Consider the following 14,290-nt stretch of genomic DNA (forward strand, 5'->3'; position numbering starts at 1 on the left):
AATTCTTGCATGTAACCGCAGACCGACCGACCCTTTTCCTCCCTGATAGACCCTTTGAGTTCGACTAAAACATGGTCCGTCCTCTCTCCCCGGGACTGCAGACTATACCAATCTGGTTGTAAAACCGCCATATATGTACGTTAAATGTATATACCTTCTAATATAATACATGATACATGCCAAAAGAAAAATGGCTGCTCCACTGAACGGTTTTTGTTGTTTTTTTTTTTTTTTAACTTGAACCGCAACGGATATTATTAATTTCCTTTGTCATCTCAGGTAACATTGTATGTTCTTGAAAGTGAAAATAGTAAAAATTGTGAGAAAGAGTTTTCCATGTATCCACGTTGCGTGATTTAGTTTTATCGATACGTGCATAATTTCACGCGGCAAAAATTGATTTCGTCAAATAAATATTTCACTCTGACTATAAATTGTTCAACCAATGGTTCGTTATTTCTAATGAACCGCATTTGCATTTCAAGATGCCAATAAGTGTTTTCGTTTAGCAAGAATAGTGAGGACGAGATGTACAAGTAGACGCATTGGTTGTACATATATATGTGTATATATATATATATATATATATTTATATGTATATTTATATGTATATGTATAGGTCCCAGAGAACCTGCAATTGAAGAACGATTTCCATCATCCCATGTACAACCGTACGAGTATATAATACCTAATGTAGGTAGGCGATGGTGGCGTGATGAGGGGGTAGCCGCAGGGTGGCCCGGGGTGGTCCAGACGGCTGCCATTTCCTGTGTAATTTGAATTATATTAGGCCTATAGCCCGCGCCCCCCGGGGGTCATCGGGGGGCTGGGGGGTTCCTCTGTACGGACTTCTCAGCCTTAATTCTGAGAGCATTTCGAGACCAAGCGGGGCTCCCACAATAGCTCCTATCATCACGTATTGTGAGGCCCGTGTTTAGGGCCAGGTGCCCCCTTCGTCCGTTCATCGGTTTGCGTTCGCGCGTACAGTCAGCCCACGAACTGATTTCAGTCAAACTTTTTCATGCATGAGACATCCTCGGCAGTCCATTTTTCACCGTTATTATCATCTATGTAGGCGCACAATATTGTTTCGCTTCATTTAAGTTTACGAGAAATTTCAAATAAAATACCGTAATACTTTTGTTAGATTTTTGCTTTTTGTAGCCACGAAGAATACTGATGGCATGGATCGGGGAATAAGTTGAAAAACGCTTGTACAGATAAATGAAAATTACAGGATTGAGCGCAAAATTTGTGGAGATTTTACTTAAATATCCTTCTGCAATTCAATCCAACGAAATTCCCATCTTACCACGCAGTAGCCACAGTAGTAGCATGGCGGTTTCAATTATATATACATTTCTTTTTCACCCATCTCATCGGACACTTTGGCAGTCATCCAACTTCCATGGTTTATTTTCAACAGTGTATGAATTTCAAAATTTTCGAGTATTTGATTTGTACGACAAAATTGCTTATTATCAATATATACATACATATATATATATATATGTATATATATTAATAATTTTATTCATTTTGTAGAAGAAAAAAGTTCCGGCAATATCGCTGTCGGTAATGGGAAAATGTACGCTACCCTGCCGACAGAGGCTTGGGTTAGTCGGTAAGAAGAACAAGTTATATTCACGGTCGCTAATCACATTGATGTAGTTTCCGCTGGTATAATATACAACTCTTATAGTGACGGATGCTGGTAAGACAAGGATTACGGAACGGTAGTCATCCTGCTGGTGCCAATAGGTGGCGATAAATCCTAGAACATAACCATGGACACCTTATTTGAGATTTCATGCAATTTTTCCCTGTAATATGTACCGTCAATTTCGATGCTAAAATACAAGGATTTGTATGAATTTTGAAAGCCATCTCAAACTCTCAGTATTTACTTGAATCGTAATGACTTGTGTACCAAAACTTTCTCACTTCTCGACTGACTCGATCGCATGAAGGATAAATCAGCTCGAAAAACGATTTAAAATCTATAATCCCAAAATATATAAAACACCATTTTCTCTGTGACTCCAAACCTTCATCCCGGGCAGTATTATTTGATTGTAGCATTGAAAAATGAAAAAATACGAAACACTAATTTAAAATTGTTTTCTGCACTTGACTTGAAATCGAATTAGATCTCTCTCAGATTGCCTACACATTCATGAATTCGTTCAACAATAAGTGATCCGTATCTACGACGGAACTACGAATTACCTATGCAAGTATAGATGATTTTAGGAACAAACGAGAGTGTTAGCGCAATTTAAGTATATAGATTGTGAAACATTTGGGTTGTTGTTTCGAAAATTTTTAATTACGGTTTCATTGTAGGATTCAATTTTTACGTTGCGGCTTGAATAGAGCGTCTTGCAAGACGTTCATTTTTTGATCGCAGACTTCGTCATGTTTGACGATGCACGAAGGGTCGTTCAATACGCAAGCCGTATACATTCATATTTTTATACTTCGGGCTGGGTAGACGTATAATATAAGTTGTAAAAAAAACTGGTGGGGGCGGCACGCACGATAAGCCGCCGTCCAGTATCTATGTACGCGGCCCAGTGAATGATAACGGAACATGTATGTAGCCGCTGCACGAACGTTACGCGTCTATGTATAAATACATGCTGCGTGGAACAGCTGCAGATCGCGAAGCACGAGTATTTATCTTCTCTGTGTGTTCGACGTTTTTTACTATAAAAAACAGCGCTCCACCGCGCTCGCACCCTTCGTTAGAATCCAGCCATCGAATTTTCTCACGTAAATCGAGTGTGCATTCTTGTAGATATGCACAATAGAGACCATTCTTCGTCAGGAATCCGCCGCGACCCTGCATGTTTTCTATGTAACAGCCATGAAGTCAAGCCGGATCGTTCTTCTTGTCTATCTTTCTGCAGTCTGTCTATCTATTTGTCTACAGAATGTTAGGGAACGACAAGCGGTATCTATGCTACAGATAAGCCGTATCAGAGTGTAAATTTTTACTCAAGAGATTAAAACGGGGACGTGGACCTGAATCAGTGCAGCGTTTCTGAGTTATGAGATTGATACCGGAGAGCATTACCGAATATTTTTTCGTCCACCCACCCAATGCACTTGGAGAGTTTTAAATTGACAAAGTCTGCAGATTTTCTTTCGCTCGGTTTGACGATCAAGCGAATTCTTTTACTACGTCTCGATGGTTTAGGTAAAGTCTAGGGTAACAAAATCGGTGTCCGCGATCTATCCGACGAATGAATTTTTACGCTGCGCATGACTGGAACTGTCATGTGACTGATCACATATTTTTCACATAAACAAAAATGTTTTATTTTATCTACGATAATATGTAGTCACGGTGACTAAACATTCATTTGACAAGGCGTCATCGACAATTCAGTCTATCCGATCAGACATTTTCTGTCATGGCATAATATAGACACTATTCGCCGATAACGTAGTCCTCGGATCTTGACTTAATTTTCTACTTTGTATGTAGTAATTCTGACTAACTAGTTTTATCGGAGTACACATTCCTACCAATTGAGTAATGAATTTGCCGTCCCAAATTTAGTAACAACATTTCGTGCACAGGCATTTGTGGCAATACAAACACCTAACCACCTCGAAAAATTTGAATAAGTTCAATTAGCACGCAGAACGATTCGCATCCGTCATGCAGTTTCGTGTAATTCTAAGCACTTGTATATGTAAATAGGTAGGTACCTTCGTACATACATGTATGCAGCGTAGCTGAATACACCAGGAGGCAACGCGTGTTTACGATTATTACATTAACAATATTGGGCAACTGCAGAGCGGCACCGCGGCACGAAACCTGACGATCACCAGCCACCTGGTAGTGGCTCTGGCAGACCTGGCAGGTGGATACCTGCTTGTGTATTATAGGTGCATGACTGCAGCCAGGCGTACACATCGGCGCCTATAACGTACATGACAAATACATCCACGACTTACCTTGCCATTGCAGACTCATGCACGCGCACATGTGCATCTGCTTGCACAGGTCATCAACTGAAACTACAAAGCTCTCCGAGTTTCACCCGATCGGGTCGGCAAGGTATATAACGTAAAATTTTCCTGCGTCAAGGTGCGCGGTTTATGTTATGAAAATAATTGTCAAGGGTTTGTCCCGAGATATTCGCAAGGTAGATCCACGTCGGATCATTCCGGAGAATCGTCATGAACCACCGTCTCACCTCTGTTCTTCGGGAGAAAAACGAGACCACAGAAGAAGAAGAAGCGGTATGAGAAATTGTGAATAAAAATGTTGCGGGTACTGTAGACACCGTTTTGTATCCTGGAATCGGCTTCGAGGTAAACGGGTTTGACCCACCAGAGACCCAGAGCTGGTCCGTCTATCCTAGAGTCTTATGGCGCACCTGCGCACCCGTGGCTCGGGTATTGTACGCACATGCATGCATATTATTTGTACGAGTACGCACATAGATTAGGCTTATGCATACAGCGTGTAGAAATTATATTTGCGTACACGAGCCGGTGCAGCGAGTATACGGCCGTGCCTCTGTTATATATTATAAATTTTGCAATTCAACGCCTATGCGCGGTCGAACGCGTATGCGGCGCGCGGACAATTCGAAAAAAATTTTCTCCCCACCCCCGCCGCGCGTAACTCCCGCCCTCTCTACAGACTCTACTGGAAAGTTTATCGTATAGCGACATTTTCCCAACCTACGCAACAAAGTTTCTCGTCCGATTTCACCGAGATGTTGAATACACACGCTTACGCGTACGCATAGTTACCGTATCACATGTATCTTCGATATCATATATGATAACGTACCTACGTATGGAGGAATAAGGAAAGGAGGCAATAAAAAGACGAACAGGAGGAAAGGAAGAGAGAACGGGATGGAAAGTGTATGTACGATGCGCGCAGGATGCGACAGATCTTGTACTATAAGAAAAGGCTAGAAGGACGTAGGTACGTGTAGAATACACATGTACGTACGAGCGTAGTGTAAGCGAAGTAAAAGGTGAAAAATAAAAAATCAATCGACGTTATCGAGGCACGATCGAGTTCGGTAGCGAACGAGAGGCGAACGGGAGCAGCGGGGGCGCCTCGCGGCTGGTCCCGCCTCTCCTAGCGAAAACTTAAAAATGCCGCCGCAGAGCGGCCCGAATCGATATCCGCCGGCCGGGTCACGTGACCCTGCGTCGCCGCGGCCCCGCCAATCCGGCCTCTGTCCGAGCCGTCCCTGGCCCCGCCTCCTTCCCCCTCCGCGGGGCTCTGATCCCACCGCCACCTGGCCGCGCGCCGCGCGCTGCGCTCGCCGGCAAGTTCGAACGCGGGGCTTGAACCGCAGTACGCGACTGGAAGCGCACTCGTTAACCTCGGCGCCATGTCGCTCACCCCAATCCACGACGAGTGACCTCGCAATCACTCGCATACTCGTAGAGAACGCGCGTTTCTATTCTCCGTAATACGTGTATTTTTCCTCTCCGCGTACCCGGCGTGCGTGAGTTCGCAGGCGTAGTTGCGCGGTCGCAATTCGATCGGTTCCGTCGCGTCCACCTGATGTATCACGACGTGTCGCGTAACCCGACGACGAACGGTTAACGTAACGACGCGACCGCGTCAAACTCGGTCCATCGTCGTCGGTGTGTCCTCGGTGTGTTTCGATAGGTGTGCGAAAGGATTTTTCTTCTCCCCACCCCACGATCGACGGAAGTGGTGTACCCTTGTGGTCTGTTTTTCACTGTGCAGGTTCGGTGACGGGGCTGGAAAGCGTGGGCCAGTAGTCGTAATAGTGCCGTGTGTCGGGTCCACGTCCGACTTATCTCCGTCCGTCGCTGCGGCACGCAAACGAGAACGACACCCGGATAGATATAGGCGTAGCAGTGATAATAATATATTCGTACAGTGCTGCCGGATGGTTTGAGTGTTGAAAGTGACCTCGCCGGATACCGGAAGTGAAGTCCCGCCTCTGAAATGGCTTGGTGAAGACAAATCTGCAGCTGATCGCTGAGCAGCTTGCCCGCCGAGACCGCGGTTATTATGCACGGGATAGACGATAACCGGCATCGTTGCCCCCTGCAGCATTGAAGAACGAAGATGGAAGAGGGTCAGCTGTTGCTGACCGAATTACCGGCTCTCCCGCCCCTGAGAGGCTCGACGGTATTGCACAGGCCTCAATACTATCCGCTCCACCAACCCCACCTCGCCCTCTCGACCCCTCACAGTCAGACGATACAGCACACCCCCTCGAACCCACCCCACTACGGCAACGGGGCGACGAATCTTACGACCAACCACCAGGGAATACCGAGGCAGCTCCCTCCGATCCCGAGGGGAAACTCCGCGGCGAGTACCCACGTGTCCAGCCTCTATCCCGAGATCCTTGCCCTGATATTCAGCTACCTCGACGTCAGGGACAAGGGACGAGCGGCCCAAGTATGCGCGGCGTGGAGGGACGCCGCCTATCACAGGTCCGTATGGAGAGGCGTCGAGGCCAGGCTGCACTTGAGGAGGTCGTCGCCGGCACTCTTCGCCAGCCTCGTTCGCCGCGGGGTTAAGCGGGTCCAGGTCCTCTCCCTGAGGCGTTCCCTCCGCGACGTAGTCCAGGGGGTGCCGAACCTCGAGTCGCTCAACCTTTCCGGATGTTACAACGTGACGGACGTCGGTCTGGCTCACGCGTTGATCCAGGAACTGCCATCGCTCACGGAGCTCAATCTGTCCCTGTGCAAACAGGTGACCGACACGTCGTTGGGGAGGATCGCGCAGTACCTGAAGAATCTCGAGGTTCTCGAGCTCGGCGGGTGCTGCAACGTCACCAACACCGGACTCCTCCTGATCGCGTGGGGCCTCAAGAAACTCAAGAAACTCGACCTCCGGAGCTGCTGGCACGTGATGGACCAGGGCATCGCCCATCTGGCAGGTCTGAACCGTGACACAGCCGACGGCAACCTGGCCCTCGAACACCTCGGGCTCCAGGACTGCCAACGGCTCAGCGACGAGGCACTGAGGCACGTCTCCGTCGGCCTTACAACCCTCAAGTCCATCAACCTGTCCTTCTGCGTGTCCGTGACGGACTTGGGACTGAAACACCTCGCGAAGATGCCGAGCTTGAGGGAGCTGAACCTCAGGTCCTGCGACAACGTAACGGACATCGGCATGGCGTATCTGGCCGAGGGCAGCAGCAGAATCTCATCCCTCGACGTCTCGTTTTGCGACAAAATCGGGGACCAGGCTTTGGTTCATATTTCTCAGGGCCTTTTCAACCTCAGGTCCCTGTCCCTATCCGCCTGTCAAGTTAGCGACGAGGGAATCTGCAAGATTGCCAAAACCCTCCACGAACTTGAAACCCTTAACGTTGGCCAGTGCAGCAGGCTCACGGACAAAGGACTCACCACCATTGCCGAGAGCATGAAACATCTGAAATGCATCGATTTATACGGTTGTACGAGGATCACGAAAACCGGATTAGAAAGGATTATGGAATTGCCTCAGCTAAGTATATTAAACCTTGGACTATGGCATCTGCGGTGATGGCATTCCCAAATGAACACTAGTGTCTAAAAGGAACATTTCGCTTAAGGTTAACACACGTTCGTTGAAGGGTAAAACGAAAACGGAACGAACAAACAAGACAAAGAAAGGATACGAAGCACCTTCGACTTGCATCGTGATTATTATCAATTAATTATATTTTTTATTGTTATCAAAAACTATTACCTACCTGCTATCGTAACCATTATTGGACTGTTAGAAGCGCGTAACGGTCACATGTATACTAGTTTCCATTGAACCAACACCGGAATTTCTCGTTACGCATACACGATAGACGAAACGATGAAGAATAGTATAATATTAAATAGTTGCTCTGCAAACAAAGAAAGACAGAAACGGTGAATCACGGTACCTATCACTCTGTCATGACTCCTTATCGAGGCACCGCACACAATATCGCAAAGAGACACCGACGTTTTCTTCTGTTATTATAATCCAAGTACGCGTATGTGTGTGTGTGTGTGTGCATATATATACATATATATATACACGTGTATATATAAAGAAAAATACCTCTTCACACTCACACGCTCCGCCGTGCAAGGAACAAGAACTCTCTCTACGTATTTTGCCTCGAATTTCAACGTGCAATGAGTGTCTGTCCCCCTCCCCCACTTTCTCTCTCTCTCTCTCTCTCTCTCTCGCTCCATCCGGATAGCTGCGAGTGAACGTATCATACCAACCATAGCTCTGAACAAACTTACGATATGCACCTACATAGGTTCACAGGCATATCCGTATACGTACATAGAAGGCATGACACACGCGAAAACATTGATGGTTGCGCGCCTACGTCCTCATCGTACATCTCCAACCACCCCAGTAATGTATAAATATGTATAGCTTGAACACTAGGTTCATCACGCATGAGTGTATATATACATATAATATATATATATATATATATATATACACGTATGCGTGTGTGTTTGCATGCATGCTCGCTCGCGCGCGCGCGGTTGTGTGCATTTGCGCCGAAGCTACATACGACGCGTAACCACATTTACGTGGAGAGAAATAGCTGCGTGCATGCATACGTGTACGCCGGCGATACGTAGGAGGAGGAACGATATTGTGAAATCGATTCGACTGTGTCGTACGTCCGTACGTACACTCCACCCACGCTTTAAGCAGTTTTGCCACGTTGGCATCGCGACCAAAACTCTCCGACATTCTCCTCTTGTTCCACCTTCGACACCAGTCAGCATCGCCATCGTCAATTGCAGCGAACCGTCGCCGCTCAAGGGTCGAGAAATAAAAATGTAATACATAGATCGAACTTGGTTTCCAGGGATTATTCGATATACCCGACAAGTCCGAGTTGACGCGGTAGATAGTTAGACTCGTCAGCCTTTGGTTAACAGCAACAAGCTTACACTTGTTATGCCCAAAAGATTTACCGACACTTCGAGCCGTGGTTGAAGCATGGTTGAACGACTCTAACCATCTGCTAGACGTGCGTTTTCATGCTGATGTTCTTTCATACGCGATAACCCGACTTTGGACTCGTCTTGGTGTATTAAATCATGCGGGAGGGTTGTGACGTCATATAATACGCGGGCTTTTACGTTACGTTAAGGCTGCATTAGATACCCGTTGAAGATAACATCGTCGGTAAAACATTATCAAGTTAGGTATAATCTTAGAGCGATAAAGAATCGAGTGATATATGTCCGAAATTCAGATATTCAGCACCAAGTTAGCTACAATAATAATTTCGAAACATTTTCTGGAACATGGCGGGTTTTTAAAATTTCACTATCGTGTCAACGAAGAAATGGAAACGGTGTTTGGTAGAGGGTAAACCGTAACGGATTAACGGTGCTGCCCTGCGGTGTGGACCATTGTATAATCTCAGATATCGAAAACAGCACAATGCCCAAACCCTCGCACGCAAATGCATAGGGTTTTCTACCGCGTAGGATATGAACGCTTATCCGAGTGATACATGTTCTCCGAAATTCCGCGTACCGGGAGTCTTTTTCAGAATTCAATATTTTCACCCAATTCCAGACCCTAAGTCTTCCACCTAAGTATTTAAATTCAAACAACCAACATCTATGGTGCTGATCAATTTGATCAAAAAAAATAAATAAATAAAAATCCGTCTTCAAATATACCGAATTCTCTGTCGTTATACAAGGAAACCATCCGAAAGTGTTTTGAAAATACTATCATATCATTAACATACCCACGGGGTGCTCTCTACAGCACAATTGAAATTATCGCTGACAATTATGACAAAATATTGAAACTGCACGTGTTTTGAAGTTCTCATCAGCTGCCAGAGATGTGGAACTCTGACAAAAGTTGACGTACGCTTAAATAATTTGTTTTTGCTTTCGTAACGGTGAATTGACGACTTAAGGAAGATAGCAACGGATGCAATAGTGGTAAATAAAATAGTAAATCGACGAATTTATAGTTTACGAAAGATAAGTAATCGTGGATTTTGATCGCGTATTGCAGAGTCGCGGTGCCGGACGGACACACGTGCGTTCCTGTACCTCGTGTTTACATGCATACGTGTGTGCGTGAGTTCGTATGTGTGTATGTATATGTTTACATGCGTACCCAGGCGTGAAGTAGAAACGAAGAAGGCAACGGCTCTTACCCATCGCGTCAATGCTACAGCAAGGTGTTAGGTACTGTTGCGTTAGCTGTACACACATGCATATATTTAATGCGCACGTCTCTATCACGTGTGTGCGTAGGGTACACGTGTCATTTCCGAATCGGCATTCGAGTACAACCAAGTTTTCGAATTAATATCAAGCTCGGCATGCCTGAAGTACGATTTGAATAAGGTTTATGGGTTCATCCGTTTGTAGGAGGAGTGAGAGGAAAGGAAATAGGGAAGAAGGCTCAGAACTGAAACGGTTAGACAAGACCGAAAATGGGAAAATCGGGTTGACAAATGTCCGATAAAGCCACGTCCAGCCTTCTGCAGACTCGTCTGAAGATGGTGCTTCAATATTTACAAACACTTCTCATGCTCGTATTCTCGTATTTTCGTTATCCAATTGGGTCCATTCTTCCCTTGTATTATTTCCAAGCAAAAGAAAAAATGAAAAACGTATGTATCGCGGCTAAATTGAAAAAAATAAGGACAGTGAAAACTTTTCCGAGCGACTGTACTGGAAGCAGAGTATGTAGTATATATCTAAGGGACCCGTCGTCCCAAGTCGAGCCGAAGGGCACCGGGCCAAAGAAGGGCTTGCAACAGCCAGCCTCTGTTGGAAGTTCCGAGGAGAACCTGAATTTCAGCCGGGCTCGATACGCGTATAACGCGTAACATACACACGCACGCACACCGACGGAATACGTGCCCGTCTACCTGGATACCCGCCAGCGCTCGGGCCCTAAAAACCCGAATCTTGGGGCCCCGCGCGTCTCTGCACGACGCGAATATAAAAATAAAACTGGAAATACAGGCTCGCCTTATTCCTTCGGAGAGGCAAAAATTCTTTTCCCATACGGGTAGATATCTATTCGTTTAGTACGGTATTATTCTGACGGAATTAGACGTGGTTGTACGTACGGAAAAAAAACGTTTACGCATATTTTTCATGTTAGTGGCTTTGCGGAATAACCGGTAAAATATTTTTCCTCGAATCCACTAGCAATGACCGGTAACAATACACTGTCAAGGAAATTTAATTGACTCTTTCGTTCCAACTTATCTTTGGTCTTGGATTTTCTACATCCGCCCCTTTTATTCCTCCAATAACAAAGAAAAAAAAAAAGATGCGTTCGATGAATGGGATAAACGGAATGAAAAAAGTTGGAAAAACCTGAATTTCGAACCAATTTTTTAAATAACATTCAAGAGACGCGAACATTTGACTAAATATTGTTTCAATCGCCGTCGGTGTACGCAGGCGAAACCCTCGGACAATAATTGCCGATGAGGATTAATACAAGAAAAATTGCTCGAAGGTGGAAAGAGTGGATGAAGCCGATGACTACTTCACACGAGTGTCTGGATAATGATAATCGAAGGTTGCGCCTCGAAGAAATCAGCACCTGTGCGATAATTTAACGTGTTATATTTCCGATCCGTTTTCCCCTGTCGCGATAATTTTTTTCTAATCGTTTCTACTTTCGGTCGATTTATGAGTTACACCTTTGTTTACCCATAACATCAACTGTCATAATACACAGACGGCGTCGAAACCTGGTCACTTACTTACCAGCTCCTTCCATGTTCATAAACATAAATCTTACTACAACGGAACACGCGTAATTCTCTCGCCTCCATTTTCGTGACGTATATAATCACGTACGTGAAGCAAAATCCCTCACTGTATCGGGACGCGACGCCATTGTACAAATGCTCAGGTTCTTGCGTTCTCCAAGTTTCTTCGTTATAAAAACTTTTCCCCGTGCCTATGGTCTCCGTTTTTCCGGAGGCGAAGCGTCCGCTCCAACAACTCCCGTTCTTTTTTTCTCTCTTTTCAGCTCTGACGCGCCGCCCTCGCCTCATTTTTTTTTTTTTTTTTTTTTCTACGAAATTCCACCAGGAATTTTACCAGATTGAAATTTTTCTATATACAATTCTCGACCATTCCCCCCGCGCAACAGAAGAGAATTCACTGGTATTGAATTAATTCGATACGCAAATTTGAGAAAAATAAACATTTTGGAATGAATCATTTCTATAAGAATTCTCAACCGTTAACTTTACGCGATCCAAGTGAATTTTGAGATTTTGGACTTTCATTGAAGATAAAATCGTTATACAAAATCCATGCTTGCTATCATTTTGTTTGGCGGACGTGCCAAAGATGATCGTTTTTACGAAGTCTGAAGTTTCAATTTTGTATCATCGAATCAATTCTTCTGTAAATTATTTCAAATTTTTTGAGTGAAATTTCCTTCGCGGTGGTAACTATAGAACGTTGTGAACGTAATGTTTTGAAACACTCTGTTATGCACCGCGATACTACGAAACCCTCAAACGCCCCCCTATCATCGGTCATTCCTCTGTGCGAATCTTCGCGCCGCCCCTCCATTGTGCCCGAACGCAAAAACTGAGTAGGTGAAACCAAGATATTCCAAGCCTACCAACACGTGAATCTGAACGACCCTTTTTGCATTATAGTTTCAATTTTGAAAACATTTTGACGTTATCGATCAACGACCATATCCGGTCCATTCATTCACTCCTAAACCCTTGATCGCACGGTAATATGAGCCCACAGTTCACTTTCGACAATAACGAAAATTGTCTAGGAACAGGGATGAATAAAAATACCCGCATCCCCTCGCTTTCGATTTCGCACGATGAAGGAAAAGAAAACAAAATCAAAGAAAAAAAGTTAATAAAACGTAAAATACGAAGGGAAACGACAGGATGAAAAAGAGAGAGGAAAGAAATAGTCAAATTAATAGCGTTGGTCAGGTTCACGTGACCTGGCGCCGCGGGGGTGGATGTGTAGCCTCGGCGAGGGTGCCGCGAGGTTAGGAGTAGGATGGGGGTGACGGGGTGACGGGGGTAACCCCGCATAACGAGGGAGTCACCCTCCGTAGGCTAGGTGCTATTGTAATCGATTGGAGACGGAGCGGAGGTAGGGTGCCGAGAAAGGGTGTGTTCCCTAGGCTCCCCTGGCGGTGGTCCCCTTCGCAGCCCCGTTACTCATTGTCTGGCCGCCCCATCCGCGGCGAATGCCCCAGACCATAGCCAGACCCTCGTAGACGATGCCTAGTGCCTGTATATGGGTGGATATTGCCGTGCGATCGTGGCCACGTTTCCGTACCGTCGGTGTATCGAAGAATTTTCCGCCGGATGTACCTTCGCCTACACGCGTTTCGTTCGATCCGTGAAAATTCCTCTTCACTAATCTTTAAACCGAACAACGCTGTAGTTGATTATTGCCTCCAGAATTTTGTCAATGTTGTTACGTTATCACTTTTTTTAATTATCACCACGTCAGGTTCAAGCGGTCATTTTTTATAGATTTGAAACTGCAGTTGTGCACGGCAACTCTTGCTGGAATAGTCATTTCGATTGCATACGCGTGGTGAGCAACTTTCCAGGCAATCCGTCGGTTTGAAATCTTTACTCAAATTGGGAAAATGAGCAATGGTCGGTAAAGGCACGCTGGAAGAGTGAATTAAACTACAGACAAATAGATAGAAATTTTTAATTACGCTTAAGACTTACGACCCTACAGCATATCGTAGAGATCTGTACTGTCCGGAATATTTGGCGTGCAGACACTTTCTATACGTGGTGCTGTTGTTGCTCTTTCAGGGAATAATAACAAAACCCTCGATAGGTATTTACGCTTTGAGTACAAGAAAACTTGAGGGTTAAAACTACATTTTCGTATTACGTCAGTAATTTTTCGTTCCCTTCGAGCATGAACCAATTTTTTTTTTTTTTGATTTCAGTGTGCGACGGGTGTAGACAATAATATGAGATAAAGATTAATTATACTTTTAAAAGCAATCGGGGAAAATAACGCACTTCAAGTATCACAATTTAAATAATAGAAATACTTTAAGAAAATCTTCTTAAAACTTTCGTTCGCTTATTGTTCTCAGCCATCCGATACGAAAATTCTTGTGCCTGCTAATTTTATCAACGAAAGATTCCTGCGAAGATAACTCGGAGCTCCGACAAGCATTCCTCGCAATAATAAATTCTTTGCACTGAAATGTGTTTTCTGGCAAAAAAAATCTTGCTATTACCATTGAAAGTAAAGTAGGTATGTGAACCGTGGGGTATGAACAAGTATG

The 14,290-nt window shown here is 45.0% G+C and overlaps 1 protein-coding gene across 1 annotated transcript; it reads left to right on the top strand.

Moving 5' to 3' along the window:
- Positions 1-5,365: 5,365 nt before the first annotated feature.
- LOC124176452 (F-box/LRR-repeat protein 14) lies at positions 5,366-12,900 on the top strand. Its single transcript, XM_046557779.1, has one exon. It carries the CDS (start codon positions 6,092-6,094, stop codon positions 7,523-7,525), a length of 1,434 nt encoding a protein of 477 aa, XP_046413735.1. The 5' UTR covers positions 5,366-6,091; the 3' UTR covers positions 7,526-12,900.
- The last annotated feature ends 1,390 nt before the right edge of the window (positions 12,901-14,290 follow it).

The sequence above is a fragment of the Neodiprion fabricii genome, chromosome 1, assembly GCF_021155785.1.
Source record: "Neodiprion fabricii isolate iyNeoFabr1 chromosome 1, iyNeoFabr1.1, whole genome shotgun sequence".
Classification (NCBI taxonomy): domain Eukaryota; kingdom Metazoa; phylum Arthropoda; class Insecta; order Hymenoptera; family Diprionidae; genus Neodiprion; species Neodiprion fabricii.

Bases quoted from the DNA above. Each gene is read 5' to 3' on its own strand.
- LOC124176452 (XM_046557779.1), top strand. From the start codon at position 6,092: ATGGAAGAGGGTCAGCTGTTGCTGACCGAATTACCGGCTCTCCCGCCC.